At 35.1% G+C, this 26,577-nt stretch overlaps 1 protein-coding gene across 1 annotated transcript in view; it reads left to right on the top strand.

Annotated features, from left to right (window-relative positions):
* The window catches only part of LOC142977773 (cationic amino acid transporter 3-like), a 46,479-nt gene extending 20,376 nt beyond the window's left edge, over window positions 1–26,103 (top strand). The window contains exons 2-11 of the mRNA XM_076121860.1: window positions 11,097–11,328; window positions 14,715–14,999; window positions 15,404–15,508; window positions 19,490–19,776; window positions 20,102–20,339; window positions 20,992–21,094; window positions 22,000–22,151; window positions 22,504–22,646; window positions 22,990–23,098; window positions 23,498–26,103. Of these exons, the coding sequence (XP_075977975.1) occupies window positions 11,097–11,328; window positions 14,715–14,999; window positions 15,404–15,508; window positions 19,490–19,776; window positions 20,102–20,339; window positions 20,992–21,094; window positions 22,000–22,151; window positions 22,504–22,646; window positions 22,990–23,098; window positions 23,498–23,604 (1,761 nt within the window). The 3' untranslated portion in view covers window positions 23,605–26,103. The remainder of the gene's footprint in view (window positions 1–11,096; window positions 11,329–14,714; window positions 15,000–15,403; window positions 15,509–19,489; window positions 19,777–20,101; window positions 20,340–20,991; window positions 21,095–21,999; window positions 22,152–22,503; window positions 22,647–22,989; window positions 23,099–23,497) is intronic.
* The last annotated feature ends 474 nt before the right edge of the window (window positions 26,104–26,577 follow it).

The raw sequence follows: 26,577 nt of genomic DNA, 5'->3' as shown, positions 1-26,577 counted from the left end.
AGAATCAAACGGCAGCTCTACTTTGCTCAGCCAGAAAACTGTCAATGAGTTAAGCAATCATTGACACGGGCGCTTTATAGATGGGTACGACACAGAGAAATACTGTTAGAATGTTATAAGTATATATGTAGATTGTGCCTTTGACTTCGACCTATATTAGTCAAAGTTATATCCTATCCGTGTGAAAAATTCCATCACAATATATTCACTAGTTTTTGCTTAAAAGAATAACTATCGAAACATTAATGCCCACACAAACTTCCGCGTTTAAAAAAACATGGTACTGCTTAACTGAAGATTACCGTATGATTCACGATCACTATTTACTTAAACATATTATTTTACAGAAATCCTTAAACACATATCCATATATTCTGCAGACGATATTCAAGTCTTATTCAAACATGAAATTATTCATAAATTATGCCTTTTTAGATAATTGCCAAACAAATAATGTGGTTCACACGTTTGTAACTCGGAGAAGACAGACATAAGTGTGTTCATGATCATGCCTCGTGTAATATGTTATAAGTCATCTTTGTGTATTAAAGATTAGTGTTTGTTTACCAAAATTGTTTCTAGCGAAATGAGTATAGAAATGTATAAGGTCTTTGAACTTTGAAAAGTAGATGTAACGTTAGAATGATTTACTTTCTTAGATTATGTGTAGATATTATCACCAGGAGTTTTTTTTTTGTTATTGTTTTGAAAATTAATAAGAGCAACTTTTTTCTGTATTTGGTAAATTATTTCAAAATTTCTGCCATTCATATAATGGGAATTTAGTCAAAAACACAATTGAGTGACTAAAATGTTTTTACCTAAATTACCTGGACTTTCAATTTCTTTGATCATAAGAGAATCTTCTTTGCTTCTCTTCATTATATTTACAAAAGCGACATTATAATGAATAGATATGTTAGTATAAATGATCTTAACAATAGTCCAGACATAATAGACACGGCGTCAGATAGGACAAGACGACGAATCAACAGTCACATACACACGTACTGATATTTATAATCAGAAAGTCTGACTTCTTAAGCTGAAATATAGACGAGCCAATGGCTAGATGCGCTCACCGGTCGGTAAGCGATCTGAGGGCTAAGCAAACCTTGGCGCGGTCATTCCGTAGATGGGAGACCGCATAGTCGTATTTGAACTGGGCGTCTCCGTGCTTCGGAGGGCACGTAAAGAGTCGGTCCCGGTTGTTGTCACTTTGTCACTAGGTTGACCAGTAACCATACGATATGAAGAAAAAGAAGCTGAAATATGTGTTAATTACTTAACCAACTTTGTTAAAATTTTGCATGGAGATATTTAAAGACCTCCGGTTAAAGATAGGCTTCTTTATATTTTAAAAAGCAGCACCTAAACTGGCGAAATAAAGGATAAAATTAACTAAATTATGAACACGTGTAGAGCCGCGCGAATGACCTAGTAAAGAAATAATTCCTGTAACAATACTAAAGAATGCTTGCACGTAACACAGTAAGCAGAGATCATTGAATAGTAGCATAGTAGCCAGAGAATATAGACGTAGATGTTATTAAAACAGTTATAGACAATCGTATTATTATAGATATGCATCCGCATGGAAAGTTTTTCAGGATGTTTAGGACGATACACGAGTAGATCATTGGAATTTTCTTTGATATTCTAGTAGAATAAATTTAACTAACTTGTTCTAAACGTCACTTATTTGGTGAAGAGAGAATTCGATAATATCGGAATTGCGTGAATGCAGTAGTATACCCTATAAGTAGTTTGACGGATAATAAATAATTGAACTATTTACATCTGAGAAAAACATACAGCTCAAACTGTTTACATCTAAGAGAACATAAAAATTTGTGTAATTTTAGAGAATTCATCTTACCAAGAAACATAAAATTATATTATTTAAATATGTTGGCTAAAAGATTATCTAGCTATAGATAAGAAGTAATATTTATATTGTTATGTTTTCAGTTAATTTTGACAGTCATAATGACTGTTGAAACTGAAGACTGTCTAGTAGTGTTGTAGTGAGCTCATAAGTGTAAAAGTGATTTTTTTTAATATATCTAAGGTGATTTCTTTGAGTTTTAATAAATAATTGATGTTTTGTGAATAAGTAATTTTATTGTTTAATAATAGTTTACTGCGTCTAATAAGCATTACAAATAATGTTTTTTTTCTACAGATATGTATAAAAAATGGTGCTAAGAACTAAGTTATTTAAAATCTTTCTTAAGTTTCTTGTGTGAAAACTATCTTTTTTGTAATTACACACAAAAAGCTTAGTAGGTACTGTAAGTAGATATAAAAAACGACTTAATTTTATTATGTATAAAATAAATTCCTGACTCATCATTATCATGTGCACCAAACAACAAATTTGGAACATAGTCGACACGTGAATAAATTACATCATAAATACAACTTAGTACATATTTCATAATGGGAATACCCGCAAACTTAGACATAAACAACTTTCTATAACCTAGCGTGCTCAAATATATTATTTGTAACTTAATTACTTAATTTAGGTCACCTTGGTTTTTTTGCTTATTATATGCGTATCTATTTCTTATATGTTTTTTCAGACCACCCAAGTCAACCAATGTAACAAACATAACATAATTTCATAAATATAAGCAAAACATAAGGGTTTCTTTCTTCGCCTCGTTCAGGAGAAGACCTTTGCCGGGTCGCGGGATTAGTCATAGAAGGACGCTGTATTTATTCGTGCAAATTGACTTTAAACGTTGTTTTTTCGTTTCTGTATTGAAAGTCGACTATATTACTATTAATTATTGAAGTCTGTAACAGTTTTTTATCTTGATTTTAACTAGATGATACCTGTTATCGACTCAAGGCCTAGCCCCTCACCCTCCTTTGGGCGGAGACCCTTGCCCTGCAGTGGTCTGTGGTACAGAAATTCAATATCCATTGAAATGTCTAATCCAAATATACAAAGTACATTTATGTTCAGTGAACGGTCATATTAGATAACTGTTATGAAGTAGTATGTTATCTAACATCATTATTATTAGATCTAACTCACATTACTATTGAGTGAACACTTAAGTACACATATAATGTTAGAAAAAAACAACATAAAATCCCATTCTTCCATTTATCAAAGCAGTTCTACTTTCATTCTCAATTATCCGCTGCTCGCGAGTTTGCGTAGAAATATTTTCTGGGGTAAAAATGTGTCGTACGTGTTAACTGTTACATACGACACATTTTTTTCTAGGTACCGTTATCCAGATTTTTAACTATCTGAGTACCTGAAAAATTTAAGATAATATCCTCAGAAACTGTATGGTTTATGGTCAGTCTCGAGTCAAAGTTGCCCAAGCCAAATATCTTTGTTATGGCCTAACGATTGTTATCAACCTAGTTAGCCCTGTTTGTTTGTGATAACAAGCAGGGCTAACTTTTATGTGCCTTCTGCTCAGCTCAAATACCAATGCCATTGCCCATCTATGGAATATCCGCGCTAGGGTTCCTCAACCCACAGATTGTTTACCGACCGATGAGCGCAACTATCTATGAATGCTCCCAGTAAGCGATAATTCAGGTATTCATCGCAATGACAGTACAGAATGTCTTGTCGTCAATGTTAACTAAAACAACATTTATTTAGCAAATACCACTGTTATTCTTGTCGCGTGGAAAACAATGCTTTATCATTTTTTCTAGCGGCAATATGTCTTCAGAACATATTGTGATGGATGCGATACTCGTCGCTTACTTACGAGTAAGTAAAACGAAATGCATGCCTAACTTGATTGTGTTTCTGTCTGTATATAATCAACATAATTTCTTTTAGTTGCAATATTGAATCCTCAGAATTAAAAGTATATAAATTACGGTACTTATTTAGGTTACTGTTTTTTATTGAATATAGTATTAGGCTCGCCCTCTATCATGAGACTAGTATTGTAAACGGCGAAACGCGATAGTATTCCCAAGTACCCCTGCATGTACATTCAGGTATAACAAGTACGACGTTTTATGCGTTTGTACATAATGTCACTTTTGGTTTCCGTTATTTTTTCCATCATTTTCTCAATAGAAAATACCTATTCTACTATACAACCGTTACATTGCACAAACTCCTATTTTCCTGTTGCATTGCGTATATTTGCAATGTAAACATACATTAAAATACGAGAAATAAGCGGTATTTTTCAATTCTTTATCATGTTATCTGAGTTTTCTTAGGCTTTATCTTTTTGTTGTTCCATGAAATGCTTCAAGCTTATTCATGAAAATACTATAAAAGTCTCTCAGGTGAAACTTGAAATGTTTTGCAGTGACTTTATCATTCAATGTTCAAAAAAAATATAGTCATATGTATGATGAAGACCCATACCAAGCTATTACTCAGTCCTCTCTTTTATTGATTAACGGACTTAATTTTTACATGGGACAGTTTCACCACTTGTAGATAAACGTTGCATAGCGTATCTAACAAATAGAGATAAAAGCCAATGATAAGTACCTGATAAATTAAACCATTATTAGAAATAGTAAAAGCGACCACAAATTTTGGCTTTGAGCATAACAATTCGTGATTCACAGATACTCGGCAATTACTTGTTTTGTTGTAGTATCAATAAATAATTTAAATGATTGGCAAGTCTAACATTTCAAGCTCATTTCGGACGTTATTCAAAAATAATATAAATACAAAATATCATGTACTATTCACATGATATATGAGTCATTGAAGGAAAACGTCTCAGGTAAATCTGAACGCGTGTTCGGAATCTACGTTCATCTTAAATGACAAGTAGACAGATTAATATTGATAACAACGTTGTAAGAGACCTAAACAAAGGAAACGGGAATAAGGAGTGTGTGTTACAGGAAGAAGGAAAATATAAGTGTACAATGTGTACATCTAACTAAGGAACAAAGAAAGGAAGCAAGAAAATGTTAGGTACAAGACTTCAAAATAAATTTTCGTTTTTTACTTTGTTCTATCACATTTTCGAGGAAGATATACAGTTTTGTTTTAAATATAACTAAATTTTGGAAAACCTTATTGTGGGAAACCATCATCATTGGCGCGTATCTTTCCAATGTTGATGATTCAGGTGAAGAAAATGTGGTATACATGAAATTTTATTGAATTTTCTGTGTTGAATTTCAATAAATCTGTAGAACTTAACTTGATACTCTCTGGTTGTTACTGAATAACGAAAAATATGTGTATCTTTCTGAAAACGTTTAGGTTTATTTTAGTATCAAGTAGTGCTTCCGTATTTCGTTATTTATATACTTCCTGCCTCCTGTCTACATTCCTAATCAGTTTCGTCCGCTGTCTTTATTTACCTTTCAGCGTCAGATTACTCATAAACAACATAAAATCGCAAGCATTTTCTTAGGTTTAGTCGTTTGTTATTAGAAATATCTATTTTTTTTTACTGTTGTGTTACTGCCCCAATGCTGGGCCTCGAGTCCACCACGCTGGCCAAGTGCGGGGACATGCATCAAGAAATTAATTTAACAATTTAGAATACGTGATCTTTATCTAGATAAGAGGTAGCATGTAAACCAAGAAAGAAAAAAGAGAACTGGCTTGCAGCACCATGTGTGTTCACTACTTCACATACCTACTATTTTGCAGCCGCTTTTTACCTTCCCATAGCACAATTATATGTATAAAGCAATCTTGTCACCGGCAATGACTGTAATGTAACCTGTCAATTGCAAGTCCAGTACCATAGCCATTGAGCTTTTGCCACTTTGTAATAACAAAAGCCGTGCATAATAAACTAAAAAACATATTCTTGTTCAGTACACATCGCTTGCCTGGTGCATTATTGAAACTACGCTGACTATACTAACTTATAGTACTTCTTTCCTTCCTGTATTATTTCTATGGGAAAATATTATACTATAGAAATAAATGAAATGATGTAGTAATGTCCCGGATTTGTTACGTTAGTCAAGATATATCTCAACATAAGGTAGTAATATTCTTGATGTAATTTATTAATCTATTATAACGGTAAAGGAAAACGTCTTGAAAAATGCTTGCGAATTTCCCGATGATGTATTCAAAGTTGAATTGAGCAATATTACACAATTATTTATTTAAAACCATCAAGAATGAGTGTAAGTTATTTAAGCTTAGTTTTAAGCGATTGAGGTTCAAAATGATTATGGTTGTTCTGAAGAAAAAAGGCCACATTGACACTATTGACAACTATTTGAAAGCCACTATGCTGTTCATTGTTTTCTCTCTTAGATTATAGTGATTAACACGTTACGTCAAAGCAGCAATGTACTAAATACTGACGATCAATTTGACGTACTACACTAATTGTCAACTGACATTCGTGATACGCATAATAGCCTCCAATAATATTGAAAATCAATTTGTATTTCATTTAAAGTGAAGTCATACTTAAAATAACCTTGATTTTCTAAAATCCAGGGACCAAGCGTAGCCTATAAATTAAACCCACAAAATTCTAAATTTAGGCACGTAAAGGGATTGCCCGTGATACATTGAGGGTTACGTTTAATCACTATGCTAAGATCATATAAGGAAAAGGGCGATGTATTACCATACAGGTATATATACAGTCTCGTCATCAGGGTCACCGGCCGGTCATTTGCATAATGACGATCTCGTGAACGATGCAGTTTTATGTTCTTATGTTAAGTTTTATATGAAAATACAAAAGAGTAGAGCTATATTAAATACAAAATATTTCTCGTATAATAACGTTTTAGATACATTTTGGTCGGTAATTAGCATAAGCTTACGCTCTTGTATAAACTACAGAAATTATTGTAATTGTTGATGTTTATTCCGTTAATATGCCTTAATAAAAAAATCATCTAGAATAATTTTGTTATATAAAATGCAAGTTACACGCATAAAAAAACGAGATTTAGTAGTTTCGATTTCAGGGTCGAGAAAAGAGCTTTCAGATTTTAAAAAAACTGCGAATAAGCTCATACCATGATGACTGAATTGACCTGAAAGCATATACTTTAATGACACGGCCTGTATTCTCAGCGACGAGTATCGACTTTCTCTGTGAAATTAAACTTTTTGAAAACAAACTTTCAGGTTTGAAAATCAACTTTCTAAACCGCATCTTTAAAAAATATTGTAAAATTTAGCAGTCTTTAAATTCGTATTAACATAATAAAGTCAAAAAATCTGTCGAATTCACGTTTACTTTTTAATTCCTTTATCGATTTTGTAAATTGTGCGTAGAGATAGTTAACCAATCGCAATCATGCAAAGGTATTACTTTTTTGCCAAAAATCAACCCCTGCGTACCGAAATAGGGGATGCACCCTTGTGAAGCCGATTATCTTCATCTTATAATAATTTTCCCACAATTTATATGCTTGGTGTCAGAGTCGACACAAATTGTGATAAAATCTTGGTTTTACCACTAAGATCATGTTTTAAACAATAGGTTTTTGAAGTAATTGCTCAGTTATTATTATGGTGTATTAAACCCATGGATATGTATTTCTACATAGCTACATATGTTTATGGGAATAATAAACGCGAGTTGTATGAACAAATTTTGCAATACATTTTAAATGTCAAACGTAATGTATATGTTCATACATATACCATTGTCCTACGCTAGGTGGGGTCGGCACAACATATTTTCCTCTTCCACTCATCCCTTTCAGCCGTCAACTTTGTATTCACCCCTTTCTTGTTCATATCCTCTTTCACACAATCCATCTCTTTTTTGGATACTCGATACTCGATAGTACCGGCTGTCGAAATTCGCGCTACAGCAGCAGTTAGTTTTATACATGAAGTATGTGCTCATGTATTACGTTCTTCCGACAAAATCTATCGTCATCCTGTCAATCGCAACACAACACGGCATTATCGTGTTTATTTCATTACCGTGTTCACAAGCGTGACGGAACTTGTGACGGCTCTATCGAATGCTTCACATTGTTTCATAGTTAGTTTGTTTTGTTGTTGTTATTGATGCATTCTTTTGTGAAACAGCCGTTTAAGAGTTAGAGGATGTAGGTCTTGATCATGAGGATTAAGGTTTGATTTTCTGAATGGAAAAGGGATTTAAGTTGAAGGTGTGTTTGAATGTAGATAAATAGGACTAAAAATCGATTTCTGGGTTGAAAAATACATGTTGGCTGATTTGGATAGAGTAATTACGGCAGTCAGGTAAATAACATTTATTCGCTTCCGTTATGTGTGTGTATCATTGAAAATATATCTACTTGAGAAACAGTCTAATTTTACTAACAACCCTTCAAAATTCGATAACTAATATATTTCTTAGCTGTACAAGTTGTTTTAACAGGATCCCTTTCAAACTTAGTGCACCTTGAAAAATTGTTCATCACTCATTCTTCATCAAGCAGTCACCCATCCATAGGCTACCTCCACTACTATGTGCTTACCACAAACGACAGTTTACTATCCAAGTGTACAATTGGCACAAAAAAGGTAAAGAAAAACGCCGGCTTTCCAACACGATGTTTAAGATTGCATTTTCAGCGAAACAGATCAATTAAGTACAATTATCGACGCCGACGCTGAATGCGGTCAAACAATTGTGATTAGAGAAGAATTTATACATCTACTTGGATAAGAATGCGAATATATTTTACATTTAATTTGATTTGGGCATTTAATATTGCGGATATCGATAGAGGTCTGACCGAGACTTTGTTTGTGCAAATGTTTTATAACATACTAGCTGACCCGCGCAACTTCGCTTGCGTCACATAACAGAGAATGGGTCAAATTTTTTCCCGTTTTTGTAACATTTTTCACTGGTACTCTGCTCCTATTGGTCATATCGTGATGATATATAGCCTATAACCTTCCTCGATAAGTGGGCTATCTAACACTGAACGAATTTTTCAAATCGGACCAGTAGTTCCTGAGATTAGCGCGTTCAAACAAACAAACAAACAAACGATCAAACAAACAAACTCTTCAGCTTTATAATATTATATAGTATATAATATTAGTATATTAGTATATAGATTTTCAGATTTCGTTATCTTGTCCTTAATATAAAGTCTATTAAGGACAAGTAAACATATATTTATTTAGATATAATATATATTTATTTAAACCAAACATTTTGATCTGAAGTAACATTATTGCAACGACGGAAAACACATCAAATGATTCTCTATTTTATCCAATATCTTTCAAGAATGTTCAACATAATTACTCAGCGCCCCTAGCGCACAATGAGAGAATTAAAAGTGTCAAAAAATTTGGAGTATCGAATATTTTTCATCGCTCTATAGTTCCCTGAAATAGCCGTCCTTCACACAGGAAGCAACTTCATACACAAAGTATAATGAACTTGAACGCACAGTACTGAATGACGTGGGTGACGTCTGACACAATACCGTGACGTGTGTGTCAACATCACTATCATACGGTCAAGGTTGAGTTCACGTGACGTCATCGCTTTGTTGATGTTGAGGTTTTCTGTTGTTTACATTTTTGATAGGATAGTTTTTCAGTAAGCAGTGATAGCCGAGTGGTTCAAGTAGGCACCTCCCATACAAGTGGTTGCAGGTTCGAACTTGAAGCAACACACCAATGACTTTTCGAAATTATGTGTGTATTAGAAATAATTATCACTTGCTCTAACGGTGTAGGAAAGCATCGTAAAGAAACCTTGCATGCCTTAAAATTTGCTTAAAATATTTATTGAGGACATGCAAAGTCCCAAACCCGCACTTGACCAGCGTGGTGGACTCAAGATAGGAGATATTATAGAGGGGTGGTTAAATAATAATAAACGCTATAAATTACTTGCGCGAAATGATCTCAATTTCATTAATAAACGTAACCCGCCCAGTGATTTTCCTAGCCGATACTAGTGCGGGTGAAACTACGTATAACAGTTACCAACCAAATACCCATAGCAAAAAACATCAATGAACAATGTACAAGGTCACTAAATAGACCAAACTCGCGGAAACCAATCCTATACAATTGACAAGCATACATAATTAAAATTACCTGCACAATGTAACGAAAACGTGACTATGTGAACCACCATTTGGAAAATATAACAGTTCATAAACGGTGGACGGTGATTAAGGCTAAATTATTTAGTTGTCGTGAAAATTTATAGATTTATGTAAATTTTTACAACACTTGTTCTTTTGAATACTTTGTAACTATTTTGTATTTAGGCTGAAACTAAGTTAGAGATAATTTACAGGTTTGTTACGCCTGAAAAGTGCGTTCCTAATTCTCTTAGTAAAAAAATCGACTCATATTAATTATTACAGTGTATTTATAAAATCAGTTCTTGCTGGAATTTAGCTTCAAGCTAGCGAAGAAAAGTCATGGCCAATCCTCTCTCATTTATTGAAATATTTGCCTAGCAGTGACTGGGGACAGTAATGGGGTTAAATTTATTTCTGTTAAACCTATAGCTATATATAATTGACAATAATCTCGAGCAGGTAGCCCCAGATTATTGCCAAATGAAAAAACCTAGAGAGTAATATATAAAAAAATTACTTACAGTAAACAAATAAATAATAATTCTAAGATCTCTTTTTTTACTTTAACATTGTCTTGTTTTATAATTACTTCAGAATGCCTATTTGTAATTATAATTTAGCTCGGGTTTTCACACATCGCGTGCCTCGTTATCCGGTTGTAAATACTTTGCTTAAAAGCGTAGTTTCTCACGATGTTATATCATTAAGTTATAATTGAACTAATTTGAGAAGACAACGGAGATAATTTGAACTAAACACGAATGGATCTTTTCCTTATAACAACCTGAACTTTTATTCAGCGAAAAAAGGCGTACAATCTTTGGCAAAACACTTGGTTATTTAACCAGAACTTTCATCTCCTAAGGCTGTTTAATTTAAAAAAAAACGGATATACAACTACCTCACAGTTAAAGAAATATATTTTTGTGGAATCTGAAATGGAGGTAGTGCGATGCGGAGTAGTGCGGACTGCGACCTAGTAACATCGCTTAATTTGGTTTTCAGCACCAAAAGGCTTTCTCCACAGAAGCGCGCAGTGGAGCCAACTAGTGTTATGAAACAAGTCTAATAATAACATTCTTCTTTTCCAGATGGGTTGTGCAAGGATTCTATCAGTACTACGACGGTGCAAGCAGCTAGACGATGGTGACAACTCCACGCCTCTGGCCAGGTGTCTCGGAGTCTTGGACCTCACAGCCCTGGGGGTCGGCAGTACCCTCGGTCTGGGAGTGTATGTCCTCGCCGGAGCTGTTGCCAAGACAGTCGCAGGACCTGCTGTTACTATCAGTTTCTTGGTTGCTGCTGTCGCTTCGGCTTTTGCTGGTAAGTTTAAAGCAAAATAAATAAAAAAATGTTGATGTTTATATGGTAAACTGAAATCGTAGGGTTTGAAGAGATTATTATCCAATGTTATCTAGTCAGACCGTCTAAAAACCGGTTGAAATAAGAAAGAGGTATATGTAGCTCAAACAGTATAATTTTGATGTTTTGTTTACTTCTAACTTACCCATGATCACCGTTTCGCTTCTTATTTCAGCAACAAACGTAATAATTTCATAGTAAGCATTTTTTATCCCGGGTCAACTATCTCCATCTACGTGCTTAATTTCATCAAAATCGGTGTAGAGCTTAGCCGTCAAAGTCTAACTACCTAAGTATTTATAAATTTGGTAATGATCATTGCCTGCCACTACATGACTGCAATACTATCATGATGTAAGTAGATGCTCCCATCATGCTTCCAATACACTTGTGATGTTATTAGCACCTTTATATTGATTTAATTTATTTATATTATACCTATGTGTGTTCGGTAGTGTTGGTAGCGGCTCCTTACATCATCAAAGATTTATACTAATAGAAAGATTGTTAAAATTAATTGGCGATTAAAAACAGTGGCCTGGAGTTTCTTGCCAGCTCTTCTCATTGGCCCTACCTTCCGAACTGGCGGTAAATTCACTCTCTGTATCATTGACTATCATAAGTGTCAACATTTGACCTATATGAATAAATGATTTGATTTTGATTTTGATTTTTACAACCAACCTGTTCAAAGGCCAAACCACTTCCAAATCAAGTACCCAAACCTTCTCAAATATTATAACATTGCTCAACTATTACAATAATTTGTCAATATACACTCCGTGCATGCAGGTGAGTGGTAGTTACCGTCCCTTTACAAGGCCTTCGCTTCGACGTCATTACAGTACATGGGTCTAATGTATAGAATCTATTGTGTGGTACTTCTTCCTGTTACAAGTAGATTTTTGAATGCAGGCAATTTTTTATAAGTTTATGATTGGTATGTGAAGAATGTGGATAAAATGCAGCATTTACTTTGGCTGATTTGGGTTTCGAAATGCGTTATAGACACGCATTTAGCGTCGTTATAATTATTAAATATGATATTATAAGCCTGTATCGTACCACAATTGGGCAAAGGTTTCTCTCATAGTTTTCAGGCAAATTGATTTCATTCTGCATTTTGCGTCAAATTATGTGTTATTAATTGTTTGGTTAACTTTTGGAAATTCTAAACTACTACTTTATTTTTACTATTTCAGTTATAAATACATCAAAATCGATTATTGCCCGGTTGCTGAGTACATTTAGCGGTAGTTTATCGATTCAATAGCGTTTTTTTATATGAGTATAAACGCTATTGAATAGATAAACTACCGCTAAATGTACCTCAGAAACCGGGGGTAAGTAGTTTAGCTATACATAATAATATGTATACATACAAACAGAGTTTTGCATTTCATTTTTATGATGTCATCGATTGAGAGGTGTTCTCGGTTCGACATAAAAAAAAGTTATCAATGTTTGTTTCACGTTTTTTCTGTGTTGATCTAATTGGCTGCACGAGTTCTTAATCTGCTGTTAAGCGTGATCGCGTGTTATATTTATTATATCGTACAACGTGAATCAGTTGTTCCTTAAATTGATCTATTAGTAGCTAGCCCTACAGCCACGGTATTATTGTTCAAAATATATTTGAATTGCTGTTAAGGAAGGATTAGAAATTAACATATTGAACTTTTTACAATTAGCCTAACCATATAATTAGCATAACCTTAACAATATTAGTCCCCATGAATTAGGTGGCGAGCCTATTGCCATTTATTGAGCACGCTACCAAACTCCGGGCTTTTATTGGAAAGAGAATTACTATCGAGATTTTCTAATATAAATTAGAAAAGATCTGTAGCAATTCGCCAGACCCGGGAATCAAACCCATGACCTCATTATCAGCAGTCGAATACATTACCGAGTACCGACCGCGCGATAGAGGCAGTCTGAGAGTCAAGTCAACTTATATATTATATATATTCAGACCATACCAGCTTGCTAGGTGATGTAGGAGATGACCACGGTGAATGTGACCTGCGCCAAAACGTTAGGCATCCAAGCTAAAATGCGTGTTCGCGTCCCGTATACTATTATATATTAAAGGTGATAGTATCTTCTTACACGTGCCAATAAGTGACAACTTAGTATCATGTCCACGCTCGAAGGCACGTAGCCCCGTTATCATTAACTATCATTAGACAAGTTACTCTTCACTGCTAAGTACTTGGTTACAATGTATAAATGCTATGTTGAGATGAGATTGTCCATACCATCCGTTCTTTTACATTCCCAAATTCATTTCTTCCCAAAGGGGTTGGCAGAGACCAGACGCCCCTTGGTATGATCCTTACAATGAATACTTATTACAATTGGGGTATCAGTATGTTACGCTTTCATTCTATCAATTATCGAGATAATTTCTGTCGTTCAAAGTTCAAGCGAGATGGTACTCGACTGCCTGTAAAGCAGCCCATAGTTTGATTCCCAGGCTGGACTAAATGTTGTAGGTTCTTTGTCAATTTCTGTAGGAATATTTTGAAAATAAATCCGGAATTTCACAACTAAATTAAACAATATTAACCTGAAAACTCTCGCTTTCACAGAATAGACGGCGTTCAAGTAAATTAAAGTTGATACATATTACATAGTTTGGTGATATTTTTCACATTGCTACCTTGCCTCTATACCTGTGGATATAAGAAGCGTGATGTTATAGTGAAGTACTGCCTGATAATGTGTCTTCAATCTCACCGTTTGTAATAAGCAGTTAGAACCAGTAGGTTGCGCTAGATGAAATCGTTACATATTATCTATTTCCTTTTAGAAAGTTGTTATCTGAAGAACTGCACTTAGTCTCGCACTAGCTTAGATATAAATTCAGAGTGCAATATTTTATGACTTTCTTTCAATAAAATATCTAGGCAAAGATGATGAAAATAAGAATTAATAAATTGAGGTAGTTTTTTTGCTAATCGATGTGTATTCAATAGACAAAATTAAATGTTTAATTCAAACATAATATTTGCATGTTATCGCTTTAAAAAACTAAATATATGTATCTATCTGGAACAAACAATTACTTGCAAATTTTATGTTGTAAACGAACCATAGAATAAGGGCATTGTTAAATACCCAAACTTTAAAGACTCGAGGTTCAACATAACTTTAAACTTTCCCATTGCATGTTTATTGTATATAATAGAATACGGGAATTTACGCGAACACGCTTCTCACCTTGGAATGCGTAACATTTCGGCGTAGGTTACACTGGCCGCGGTAAAAATTAGATTTATGCATTTCAAAAATTCCTCACCTGCTTATAAAGGATTTTCTAAACCTAAACAATCTCTTTCCAGGACTATGCTACGCAGAATTCGCAGCTCGAGTCCCAAAAGCAGGTTCAGCATACGTGTACAGTTACGTGAGCGTTGGAGAGTTTATTGCCTTCACCATCGGCTGGAACCTCATCCTGGAGTACGTGATCGGCACGGCAGGCGTCGCCAAAGGCATGGCCTTGTATATCGACAGTCTGTGCAATAATACTATGGCTAACACCATGCAAAGTATTGCACCGATGAATGTGTCGTTCTTGGCTGATTATCCTGACTTCTTTGCGTTTGCTCTGGTTGCTGTTATTACGGGTAAGTTTTATTTCACACTAGTTATTTTCAGCTAACGGCTTGCATTGTTGATAGGCACGTAAATTAAAAATAATGTTGCTTATCCATCTACAATAATGCACTTTTCAAATATTGCCCTCAATGATACCAAGATCTTCTAATAACCGCTGGTAAAAAGTAATCGATCTCATTTTAAGATCAGACGTCATATTCGGATAAAAATACACATTTGTCCTCCATATAAAAATTAACGGTAGCTGCTGAAGTCTCCGTGTTAGTCCCATAATAATATAATATTGCCGAATGAGGAACGTGACCAATCTCCGAGCTACTATTAATATTTAATTAGGTACTTAATTAACAAAGTTCTAGTCTTTCTACAAAGTATCGATTCTTCTATTAAACTAATGGTGTCATGTTTCCAGTTCTCCTCGGCGTCGGTGTGAAGGAGTCAACGAAGCTCAACAACGTGTTTACGGCTCTCAACCTGATCACAGTCATCATCGTGGTCATCACTGGAGCTATCAAAAGTAAGTTCTAAATAAAATAATCTTCCGACTCTCTCGTGCCTAGCATACGGGACCTAGCGACTAATGAAAACGGCTCTAAGGCATGCGTTTACAAAGTCACCCCGCATGCGGACGATAACGACCAATGAAAATGCACCCAAATCGAAAAAACCATCGCTTAGGCTGTTTTTCTTTGTCTAACAGTCAAAAGGGAAAATACTTTTTTATCATTAAATATTGAGACACGGAAATTTATCACATGCTTTGTTCTGTACATAAATTGAACAACCCACAACAATAATTTTAAGGAAATAACACACTGATGGCTTAATCTGTGGGATTCCTAGACACATCACTAGAGACGCTGTCTAGTAGGGAACCCCAAGTTAATCATTACTTAACTAGATGTATCCTACTTACTCCTACATTATTGTTTATTTACAAAGATTTGTTTTCTGCTTGGGTAATCCCCGTGCAGGAAAATGCACAACAAAGAATGAATATACATCTACGTCCTACTATTAATGTATTTATGAGATATGATATACCCAGATGAGCTAAGATACTATATAATAAGATAATAAGGTACTATTTGGAAACCAAACTACTGCTTAAAAAGTCACCGGGACAAACAGCAGATACAAGCAAAGCTCTTAATAATATCATAACCCGCACCTGGTCAGGTGGGCTCAACCTTACCTCTCCGTAATTTTGCTAGGAGACCCTAGCCCAGCAGTGGGACACTAAAAAGGGTTCAATTAATTTATAATATGATAAAATTTCCAAACTGTAACAACATTTTTAACGTTAAAGAAATGTGCTCGTTGTTTTTCTAATATTGCGAAAGATACTCTAATAAAAACACTACTTTAAATCTACAATGAATGCAAAGAAAGCATGTGTCATATACATAGTCCAGTCAGCTGATAGCCATGACCAGCACTATAAATATCTTGCACTCGGACACACCGCGTCAATTGAGATATACGGACCACTCCCTTCCTCGCAAATATAAATAGATCGCTATGTTTTATGTGCCATTTGCAGTTAGTGGGTTGCTACAGTTCAAGTTACGTTTTGGACAAAAAAAAATACTCAACTTTTAATTAAGTTTTGGTTAAATATCATAGTATTTTAAACTTTACAAAGCGATTGTTTTGTTCAAATATGGTGTCCTTAATGATGTTGCAGTTTCTCATATCCATAATATTCGATTAAGCATCCCATAATATATTATATAAAACCTGTACCTAAACTATAAAAAGCCTAAAGATGGACTATTTAGACTAAATATCAAATAGTCGAATCTGTTTTCAATCCCATCTGGTAGTTGAATTTACTACAATAATAGGTATAAAAAGTATCTGGCAACACTATTGGATCATAGGGGACTGATAGGAACTGACCATGGCCGTGAGTGCACCACCATCTACGTCAATTGTTCGCTATAAAGATTTATGTCTTATGTTTGTTCCGACGATAGCACATGCTCAAGAAAATTATCGGAAAAATTCCAATATTCACCAAAAGCATACAATCTTGTTATAAACATTCTAATTTTTTTACTACTGTACCTCACTTCTCTACCACTATCGACTACCGACAACCGGCTAGCTATCGAAATTTTGACATTTAGCATGTACTGCCAAAAAAGGTTCTACGACGCCCGTCAGAGGCGCTGATCAGATTTTCATACAAGATTTCTCGATGACAGGTCAGTTGCCGGTAGTCGATAGTTAAAGAGAATTATTATTGAGCTACTGACCTGTCTAAATAAACATTGAACTTGCATATTAAGCAGAAAAAAACATTTTTAACCTCATTCAGAACAGATATTAAAAATGAAACCTGACACTGGCTCAGCCTTATTATAATAATATCAAGCCAAAAGCAAAATTTTGCTAAAGTAATAACTATAGCAAAATTTTGCATCATTCTCACTGAAAGAAGGCTTTCAAAGTGCTTAAACATTTGTACCAATACGACAATCTGCGCCAGAAATGGTCTACTCACTCGCAGTTGCAAAACACTCGTTTAGAATAGCCATTGAATAATACAATTTACACCTGGCTTACGCAACACACGGTATGATTGATGTTCTCCATTACGAGGTCATCTCATCACCGCTTCCCATGGATGTTGCAAGTACAGGAATAGGACTAAAGGAACAAGTCTATCCGCATTATACCTCAGAATTTATGAACTTAGGAACGCCATAATTTTGATGCACAACATGTTTTTCTTGAGTAGAGAGCTGAATGAAAGCAGACATTTTTCAAGTACTTCAGTAGTGGGGGGTTCCAAGCTAAGCAGACATATTAATAACTATTTTTTTAATTATGTGTATATCGCTTGCCGTAACGATAAAGGAAAATATCGTATAGAAGCCTTACATGGCTGAAAGTTTTATAACCAATGCGAAGGCCCTAAACAGCACTTGGATAAACTGACGGACACATAACCTAACCTCACGTTAATTGCGTGATATGACTCAAGTGACCCAGCAGTCTATAAACTACGTCTTTTTCACTACAATATAATTTTTCTGCCCTAAAAAGTAACGATTTCTTCCACTTTCTATCTCTGATAATAAATATAAATAAATTTAACCCATTAATGTCCCACTGCTGGGCAAGGGTCTCCTCCCGTAATGAGGGAGGGGTTAGGCCTTGAGTCCACCACGCTGGCCAAGTGCGGGTTGGGGACTTTGCATGCCCGCAATAAATGTTTTAAACAAATTTTAGGCATGCAAGGTTTCCTCACGATGTTTTCCTTCACCGTTGGAGCATGTGATAATTATTTCACATATAACTTCGAAAAGTCATTGGTGTGTTGGCTCGGGTTCGAACCTGCGACCACTTGCGTGGGAGGTGCCAACTTATACCACTCGGCTATCTCCGGTATCTCTATCTCTGATATATAATCTTTATGATTAAGTGTTATAGTAAAACAATATTCTCTTTAGGTTTTCGAGTGTCTAGTACAGTCGAGTGTATAAGAGGTAAAAGCAATTAGCAAATAGTACTTGTACATTGAAACGTTATCGATCAAGGGCTCCTCCAGTTCTGTCCCGTGTACAAATGATAACGGAATACAATACTAGCTACTTGCAGCTACTTACGACTACTCAACAAATTGTGAAATAATGACTAAGAAAACTGTTGAAAGTGAAACCACTTAGACTTCAATCTAGGTGCATTTGTCATGTGTCTAATATAAAATAGTATAAGTAAATAAGAAGAGATAGAGTAACAGCATTTTCTTGGAGATGGAAAAGCTTTAAGCATTATGATATTATCAATGTAACATTTCATAAAACTAGCTCTTGCTTCTGACTCCAATTACGTTGCTCTTTTTAAACTGGCTTTGTCTTTCGGTAAAAATTATTTAAATGTAACATTTATACAAATTACAAATCAGTCAGTTCAGTAATTACAGTACTTTGTTATGATTCTATAATGTTAGTACAGTAAAGCATTATTTATTTGACTTATTCTCTAACAATGTCTCGTGTCGTCCATATTCTTGTTCGCAAATATTCTGCTAAAACATGTTAATAGCTCAGTGTTATAACTTTCGCTGCTACTTTCCATACACTCGCTAAACAGCTGTGCAAATTCATGCATATCCCGAGATCATTTGTGACACGCTCTAAAGCATGTTAAATTTGTAGAATGTCTGTAAAATAAGCAATTCATTAATTATAATATTAACACGTGTAATTAGTAGAATTTAGTAGATCTTGAAGCCTCCAGTCTAATTCTCTCGGAAAAATTAATGGGCTTTACAATTTTTGTTTAATTCTACTTTATAGTAGCCCGAAGTTATGTAACATGCCTGGTTGATAGCAAAATATTTGACCCCCGCCTACTATACGAGAACATCATTAAACTAGCGTATTCTGAAAAAACTATGCCTAAACTTCATCTATATGACTACACTATGCTACACCACTCAACCACCATAACATACCAAAATCTTACCAATATTCTTCTTTCACAGGTGACCCAGCCAACTGGATGATCGACGCAGCCGACATTCCAGAAGAATACAAAGATAAGGCCGGAGAAGGTGGTTTTGCTCCGTGGGGTGTCGCCGGCATCATGGCAGGAGCTGCCAAGTGCTTCTTCGGGTTCGTCGGCTTCGACTGCGTGGCGACCACGGGAGAGGAGGCCAAGAACCCTAAGAGAGACATCCCGATGTCCATTGTACTGTCGTTGACTATTGTCTTCGTGTCGTACTTCAGTATTGCGACTGTTCTGACTATGATGCTGCCTTATTATTTACAAGTGAGTATATTTTTATAAATCAATTTAAGTATCTAAATTGATTGAAGAGTTCGATAAAACCGCAAATAGAAAATTACTTTGGGTTTAAAATTACTCCAGTGGGTTGGAAATATCAAGAGCATCATAATACAAGTCTGTAAAATACAAGATGATCAAAATTGACTATCATGTTATCAATGCTTCGCAAAAGATATGTCCTATTCTCGGGACCAAAGGCATTATAAATGGCTAAATATAATTAGCGATTCAATAGGCGTGATGTTAAAGTTGACAGAGATAAAAAAGAAGATTTGAGTACATTCTAAACCCCATATCTGCTTTTCAGGACGCTGACGCTCCCTTCCCCCACGTGTTCACGGTAGCTGGTCTCCCCGCTGTCAAATGGATCGTCACCATCGGCGCCATCTTCGCTCTCTGCACGTCCCTTCTCGGAGCCATGTTCCCTCTCCCCAGGGTGTTGTATGCCATGGGCAGTGATGGAGTACTCTTCAGACCTCTGGCTGCTATCAACAATAAGACCAAGACGCCGTTGTTGGCTACTGCGTTGAGTGGACTTTTGTCTGGTAAGATATTTTACAAACTTTGCCCGCGTATTCGTCGCATGGCTTTTCCAGATCTGTCTTACAAAGTAATGATTGATATAACCCTGATTTTTTAATAAATTAAACAGCAATAAAGTTAAACTTAAACTTATTCACAGGATCCATCTGTTGGTTTTATATTAATTGTACAACAGATCACTAATCAATACGTACAATATTTTCTATTCTTATAAAGATTTTGTTAGATTTGTTTCAGTCCGACTCAAAAATACAAATCGTAAAAGACTGGACGGGTCTTTTTTATTACTGTATGATGTAAAATTCTTTTGAAGAACACAATGTAATGGCCATGCTAATTGTCATAATTATTCATAATCACGTTTTAAACATTGACAATGTAGAACGAATGCGTCAGAAGCAATATAATATATAAGCATAATACCGATATATTAAAGAACGAATACAATAAAACTCCTTCCTTGTTAATCTTATGTTTGAAATACAGACTAGCCCCCGGTTTTTGAGTACATTTAGCGGTAGTTTTTCTACTCAGTTTTTGGAGTTTAAACGCTAAAAGATCTGAGTTTCGTAACAGAACCTTTGTGAGTCCCAAATCTTACTGCAGACGAAAAATCTTCTTAAAATAATAACGATATGTTTATTTTTTCTACAGCAACAATGGCCGCTATCTTCAACCTGAATCAGTTGATTGACATGATGTCCATCGGAACCCTACTGGCTTACACTATCGTCGCAACCAGCGTACTTATTCTAAGGTAAGATACCTATGTCTTAAGATCGCCAAATATGATATTCTTAGATTTTTTTTAAATTTAGAGGACGGTGGTAAACTTATGGTGCTTATAAATTACAACTTTCATTACATCAGTTTCCTACATGTAATATGGACAGACAAAAATCAGCAAGACCATTTTAATATCCGAATTTTCATGAGAGGACTCTTGTTTACTTTTTTGGAGGTGTGAAGCGCAGCTGGTCCTGATCTTTACAGTATTTCTGTAATTAATTACGCCTTTAAAGTTCTAATTAATAGAGTTAGGAAGCAGTGGCGTAACTATATCGTTCGAGGCCCGTGGCAAATTCATCGAAATCCGTCGGCCTCCTCCCCCCAATATAAGAAAGTTGAAATGTATGATAATTAAAAAATTGGGAGTTGGGATTCTCCTATGATCGGGGGCCCCTTCCGGCTGGGGGCCCGTGGCATTTTGCCGACTTGTCACCCTGTAGTTACGCCACTGTTAGGAAGTATACCCAATCAAAGCGTCTTAAATTGGAACGTTTAATTGTAACCGGAACGCGATTTCCTTTAAAGTCTATCACTGTGTAAGGACTTGTGCCGTTACCTTTCCAAATGAGGAAGACGTACTCATAACATAACTATTTATTGGCTACATTGCTAAGTTGTTACTAATATTTTACGTAACATAGACGATTTAACACAAGTTTTGAGATTATCAAAATCGTTCTTTTCGTACGGTTTTATGAAAGGGAATTAGAATTCAGTTGTAAATTATTTAAATATGAACTCTGGAATCTGTCATTACTCCGTAAATCAATATCCACACCACAACACCACAGCAAAACTGACCTAGTTAGGAATCAATTGCCAATTCCTGCCAAATTGTTTTCGCCAAAAATAAACATAACTTTTTTCTTTCAGATACGAAGAAGAACAGACCCTACAGCTGCACGCCACCAAGCCTGCGCCGGAGACGCCGTACAACATCGCCAAACAACTGTTCAACCTCCTCGGCATCAAGTATCCCACGCAACTGTCTTCTACCATCGCCAAAGTCACCATTGTTATCTTCTGTAAGTTGCTTCTTTACTCTCAAGAATACAAAGAAATTAGCAGACTATTTTAACATTTACCAGAATTTTCGAATAGACGTGATGAACTAGAAATAGCATATTCAGATTACAAAGGATTATGTATCAGTCCTTAAAAGTAAGCATTTTATTCAGAAACATTTGTACAGAAACATATTTTGCAAGTGCACAGTCGGAATCCTATTCATAAAATCGAGCATTAGGATTGTATCGGTCTATATTAGACAATTATTCCAGTCAAGCTTATGGCAATTTTTAGACTTACTTAGCTAAGCAGTAACTTAGATTCCCTTCAAACATTCCTATAGTTTCTAACACCCTCTTTCTCCCACAGTCTGTGTAGCGCTAGCGACATGCGCGTTACTAACATGGGACCGCGCGGCCGTTGCGCTCGGCGTGCTCGGAGCAGCGCTGCTCGTGCTATTGGTCGTGCTGTACAGACAACCCCGGAACAGTGTTGAAGGACTGTCTTTTGCGGTAAGGGTTTACAAATTGAATATCAACCGTCTTAGACCGTGAAAAACGGCTTTTTTAGAACTATTTCACGATGACTAAGAAAATTATAGGTACACATAGAAATAATGACAGCTAAGTAGCTTGATATCAAGTGCCATGGCTCATAATGTAGAAAAATAACAAAATGAGCTATAGGTCCACGAAGATACATTCACAGTTTGATGATTGAAGCTTGCATGTATCTGTTCATAATCATTTTTATAATAGGATGCCAAACTTTTTATTCAATTTAATACTATGGCTTAAATTTTTAACTCGTTTCTTGATCGTCTTGGATTTGAAAATGTATTTTTTTTCGTTCCAGGTGCCTCTAGTTCCGTTGGTGCCTTTCCTCAGCGTATGCATGAACGTATACCTGATGGTACAGCTCGACTACCAGACGTGGGTGCGGTTCATCATCTGGATCATTCTTGGTAAGTACCTATACCTATACAATGCTCAAACTAAAGCAGTTAACCTTTAGTTAATCAATCCAGTTTTCTTGTAAACATGTTCTTCACTTCTAACTTTTATATAAAAGGAATTTGAATTGATTCAGATGTGAAGCCACCAAGAGGCAAAGCTTTAACAACCAGACCCATGATTCATTTATTTGTTTCTGAAATTGCCTGACAGAAACAGCACCATAGCAACAGTCTTTTTATACAAAATCTTAGTTCTGGGTGATCCAGTAACTCATTTTGATTCAAAAGACTTCAACTCCTATTCATATGCTAATTAATCTTTATATCAATATCTGGCTTCATTCGTTTCTTTAATCAGCAATCAAAGAATCCTTCCTCTAACTATAACTTTATTCTTCTTTATTCCAGGCTACCTAATCTACTTCTTCTACGGTCTAAAACACAGTTCACTGAACGAGAAGACAACACCAAGTAACGACATCAAAGAAGAAAAAGTCATCACGACCAAGTTCTAGAAGTAATTGTTGAATAGTTTAGCCATAATAGCGTACAAATACACGCAGAGAGTTGTATAGATAGAGCATTGATATTAGAAGATTGCTTTGGCGTGTAGGTTAATACTGTGACAGGTTCACGTGTGTTCTATGAATTGTTTAGGATAGTCTGTCGTCTGCGTTGCACCTAAGGCTTACTTTTAGTCTACGCTGGCGTTCTTTTACCGTCTGAAATATGTCACATTCGCAATTCTGAGGCGGGTGTTTTTTTATGTAATTGGCAACTGATATACGATCGATTTAGTGTAGAAAGTAAGAAAGCCTGAGGAACGACAACTTGGCAGGAAACAATCGGTTGTGTGTCGCGATTATATGTTAGACAGAAAGCAACGTAAACTTTATAGTCCACTCTTTAAATATGTGTCTGAATATGGCAACAAGTCATTATGCAGACAGCGTACGAAATTCAGTACAGCGTTGGCACGAAAAGACGCAGTTGTTACGTCTCCGTCGCCCGTGAGCATCGCTTGTCTCTTGTTTTATATTTCACATTCTGTGTATTCTTGTAGCTATATTCCGACACTTAAAGTTAAATGACGCGTTAAGTAAAGTTTTTTTCATGATACAGGGTTAGGACAGATTTTATTCTAAACAGATTTATTATTGAGAGTATGGACTCCTTGATAGTGAAAATACAACTGACAATTTATGTAAATAGTTTAAACACGTCTTTGACGACAATGAATTACTTGGCAGCCTTTTATGTTTTTTAATTAAAGGCCCGGTTTTATAAATACTGGATATGTAGCAGATAGGTTATCTGACACATTCATGAACTTTGAAACGAACTCTAAGATTTATGTAATACGTATTGAAAATAAAAAGTCCTTAAAATTATGTTCAACTACAGCAGTTTGCATGATGTTGATTATCTTAATTTCTTTGCGTATTATTTAAGTCTCATAGTCTTTCTAAGAAAATAAACCAGTTATATTTAAAACCTTCATCTTCCTCGTATTACAAATTGCAGCTTTAAGACACAAATATTTAAGAAAGCATCTTTTAAATTAGGTAGATTTTGCCCATATGAAACCTACAATGTTTTGGCTATTTATCACATTTTTGACCTAGAACTTTGAGTTATACGTGTTAAAAGGGTCTTTCAGTGCGAAATATAATGTTCTAGAATGTGTTAATTTACAATAATTTTGACTGTAAAGTACATAGATAAATATTATAATTATTCTTTAGTATAAAATGACATTCCAATTTTATGAACTGACTGTAAATACCGACTAAGTTTCAGCAAACATTACTTGAATAAGAGATTTTGAAACTATATTTATTTATTAGATAAATATATAACTGTTAGATAGTTATGTATGACATATAGTAAGTTGTAATTTAACATAATTTGGAATCTATACTGTTTTATTAATAAACGTAGAGTCGACTCGTACTATCGTCTTTCAATCAAGTTTGGCATAAATTGTGAGGAGAAAAGGACAAAACATATACATGCAATAGTCAGAGCTTACACCACATTTATTAATAAAACAGTTTTTGTATTAGTTTCACTACTTATGGATAGACTATCTGATGGATAAAGTAAGACTATGTATGCTAACGTTCTTACTGTTCTTCTCACTGATATATTATTCAGAGGTAGTGAAACAGTAGTTTACCAAGTAACGTTAAGCATCTGGTAGCGTGCGTTTATAAGCCAAATGGCGATTAATCTATCAATAGTCTACTAGTTTAGCTAACTAATACTTGTCCGAAGGTGCGGGTGAAATCGTGAGTCCCGGTTTGACCAATTTTGTAATTTTCACAGTTGTTTTTATACCTTTACTGTTACTTTATCTGTCAAGTAGACTACCCGAAACTTATTTACAGGTCAGGGAACTGGCCATATTGTTGTATATTTATTTAAAAGATGACAGACAGTTATCGAAGTCAGTTCGTAAGTTAACTATAGACAATGATTCCAATCAATTGAGTTGTGATAGACGTGTGATCGGTTATGTGTTAAGATATTTGGTACAGTATAAATATTGCTGGGATATTAAGTTAAGAAATTAAAAAGGCACCCAGCAGTACATCACTACTGGGTGCCTTTTTAATTTATTCGAAATATGTAACGATGTTATCGGTATTATTTTTATTCTGTTCCAGTGGCACTCAGATTTGAAAAAGCTTATTTTTTTAAATATCTAATATAAATACATCTACTTTGCGTGCTACCTAGAATTTCGTGAATTTAAAAAAAACTGTTCTCATAGAGATTTTCATCGACTTTATTTTTATGTTTGTATGTTTGTAAAAGTAATGCGTAACTTCATCAAAATGTGTTTAGGTTCTGAATCTTTTTCAGCAATATTTATAAAGTACCGCTAGTTAATATAATAATTAACTTATTAGTTGTAATTAGTTTCGAGTATTGTAACAAACTGTGATTTTGTGAATGAGTCCATTTAATTATTATTTGTGAGCGATTAAATGATTACAACTTGCCTATAACCTGATATATTATTTGTTTATCCTTCAACAGTAATTTCCTTTATTATTTTATAATTTACCTGCCTTGCGATGGTACACAATCGTAGACTCATCGACATGTGTACCTATCTTGCCTGTCCTAACTTACGGTGCTCAAACCTGGTCCTTGACCGAGACTCAGAAGTCTAAACTCAAGGTTTGCCAAAGAGCTATCGAGCGGAGCGTATCAGGCCTAAAACTCGCAGACCGCATACGTAACACCGTTATACGCTCAAAAACAGGAGTCGCGGATGTTGGCAATAAAGCTGCCAAACTTAAGTGAGATTGGGCGGGTCATGTTGTTCGGATGCATCCAGATAGGTAGGTAGCGTAAAATTACTAACATAACAATTTTATACTACTAGCTTAAATTTATATCAGATTTTGTCTTAATTAGTCATTTTACCGTGAAAACATAACAGACATATTATTTTAAATCGCCTTTTTATACATCAC

This window comes from Anticarsia gemmatalis, chromosome 13, assembly GCF_050436995.1.
Source record: "Anticarsia gemmatalis isolate Benzon Research Colony breed Stoneville strain chromosome 13, ilAntGemm2 primary, whole genome shotgun sequence".
Lineage (NCBI taxonomy): Eukaryota > Metazoa > Arthropoda > Insecta > Lepidoptera > Erebidae > Anticarsia > Anticarsia gemmatalis.
This window is presented reverse-complemented; position numbering and strand designations above follow the sequence as displayed.